The sequence below is a fragment of the Sphaeroforma arctica genome, assembly GCF_001186125.1.
Source record: "Sphaeroforma arctica JP610 unplaced genomic scaffold supercont1.4422, whole genome shotgun sequence".
Lineage (NCBI taxonomy): Eukaryota > Ichthyosporea > Ichthyophonida > Sphaeroforma > Sphaeroforma arctica.
In genome coordinates, this window is record NW_014036136.1 from 1 (window position 1) to 2,498 (window position 2,498).

General features: G+C 43.1%; 1 protein-coding gene across 1 annotated transcript; it reads right to left on the minus strand.

Moving 5' to 3' along the window:
• Nucleotides 1-234: 234 nt before the first annotated feature.
• Nucleotides 235-2,407, minus strand: SARC_14299 (phosphoenolpyruvate carboxylase; the record flags this gene model as incomplete). Its single annotated transcript, XM_014291570.1, has 3 exons — nt 235-928; nt 1,294-1,557; nt 2,294-2,407. 3 exons carry the CDS (start codon nt 2,405-2,407, stop codon nt 365-367), a joined length of 942 nt encoding a protein of 313 aa, XP_014147045.1. The 3' UTR covers nt 235-364.
• Between the last annotated feature and the right edge of the window lie 91 nt (nt 2,408-2,498).

The following is a 2,498-nucleotide window of genomic DNA, read 5'->3' on the forward strand; positions in this document are numbered from 1 at the left end:
TATATACATATANATATACATGTATTTATATGTATTTATTATGTATGTATGTATGTATGTATATATATATATATATATATATATATGTATGAATTATATAGATATATATTATTTGTCACACTTGTATAACTATCTTGACGTGCATAGCTACGCCGTAAGCGATACGGACAACAAAATACCAACGAGCTGTGCGAGGCCTGTAAGATTTTCAATTCCAATTTCCCGTGTGTACTTGCCTAAATCAAGCATTGTTCGTTAGCCTGCTGGTAGAATCCTACCTCACAAATAGTACGCAGTCCAGCCGATTAACAGTTACAATCATGCCGAATTCAATTTTTATTATAATCTAAATATAGAACCCCGTCTAACCAGTGTTCTGCAGACCAGACGACAGCCCCTTCATAGATATAATAAGTGCATCGGCCAGACCCTTCCGCTCATTCGGGTCCACCTCCACTCCCTGCCGCGCTTGCTCTCTCAGTCGCTTCAGGGCTTCCACCTGCACCAGGTTGAGCGGATTAAGCCACTCTCGCCTGTTGTTCAGGGCCCGTTGCTGCACAGGGTCTTTGTCTAACAACGCCTTCTGTTCCGACACATCCAGCACATTCTCCACGGTTTCCTGCAGCAGTTTCCTCAACTCCACCCCGAATTCACGGTGGCCAGCATCGAGCACAAGCTTCTCGTCGTAGTAACTCGAGATGCGTGGGTCTGCCTTAGCCAACACCATCTGAATCAGATCAAAGAACGACCGCAGGAAGGGCCATTCTCGGTACATTTCGCGCAGCACAGTAATTTTCTCGGCGTCCGAGATGGTATGGCCCAGGGCAGACCCTAGTCCTAACCATACGGGCAGGTGCAGACGTGTTTGGGTCCAGGCGAACACCCAGGGGATGGCTCGCAGTGTCTCTACTCCCCCTGCTTTGCGTTTCTGTGTGGACATAGTGCATGGGCGGGTGGGTTAACAAGCGGGCGCTAACAGAAAGGGCGTGTTCTCGTTGGCAACTGAGCACAAGGTTCGGATGTGCGGAGTTCATGAACGCATGACAATATTCACACACCTTTTAAGAAGATACACAATGGTTTTATACACCTCTAAACCAAGTTTAACCACTTTGATGCACCCTGTTACTGTTAGTCCGTAGGGCACGATACTCATCTAATATACACACCTTGGCTAACCGACATAACATATACATATACGTATATATATATATATATATACACTCACACATATACACACATATATATATGTATGTACAAGATTCTTTTCACAACATATTGCAAGACACTCACCTGAGGACGACTGCCGAGGTTGAGTCTTCCCAACTCGGTCTCGGGTGTAGCCGCTCTGAAGTAGTCTACAAAACGGTCGTCCTGGAAGACAATGGACCGATAGTGTGTGCGAGATACCTCCGACATCTCATCCATAAGCGCTCGCCACGTATCCTTGACCTCCGTCGGGCGCGAGAGATCGACCTTTAGCACTGATGTGGTGTAGGTCTCCAGCGTGCGCAGAGCCATGGCCGGTAGGCCAAAGTCTTGCTCCATAACCTCCCCCTATATACAGTGAATGTGTATTGTAGCGGTTTAATACAAGTCGGAAGACCCTTGGGTATGGTGTTGGGGAGATTCAATTTATAACGAGTTCTGCGGTGTAAGCGCTTTGTGCTCGGGCTTGTATACATATGCGCACGCATGTTGATCGCTAAAATTATTTAGATACGTATCTACAAATAATACAAATATCTGTCCTAGATGGGATGTCCCGAGACAACGGAACTCTCTCCTCATGAAAGAGCGAGCACAGAAACGTAAAAGCGTATATCACAAAGCAAGCTATATCACAGCTACGGTGCGAAAGTTCTTACACAGCATATAACTACATAAACATTCATGAAAACATACATAGCATATAACCCATGAAAACACACATAATATACAACTGCATTTACATCCAAAACACACAAAGCATTTAACTATGTATACATCCAAAACACACATAGCATATAACTATATATACATTCAAAACACACATAGCATATAACTATATATACACCCAAAACACACATAGCATATAACTATGTATACATCCAAACACACATAGCATATAACTATATATACATCCAAAACACACATAGCATATAAGTATAAATATATCCATGAAAATATACATAGCATACAACTACATATACATCCATGAAAATATGCATAGCATATAATTACATATACATCCATGAATACATCCAGTGAAAAGTGGTCATTAAAGCGACTGTAGTCGAATGCGCTTATTTACCTGGATAGTAACTCGCAAGTACTGGTTGATAGTCTTTGGCGGTTGAGAGAGGATGGCAAGCGCCTGTGGACCTCCTCCTCGGCCGACAGTACCGCCTGAAGAAATCAAGTGCATGTAGCGTGAGCATGAGGTATTGCATAGAGGAGTGTTTGTGTAGATGAGTGTTTGTGTAATCACCTATATATAAAAATTTAAACACACTATG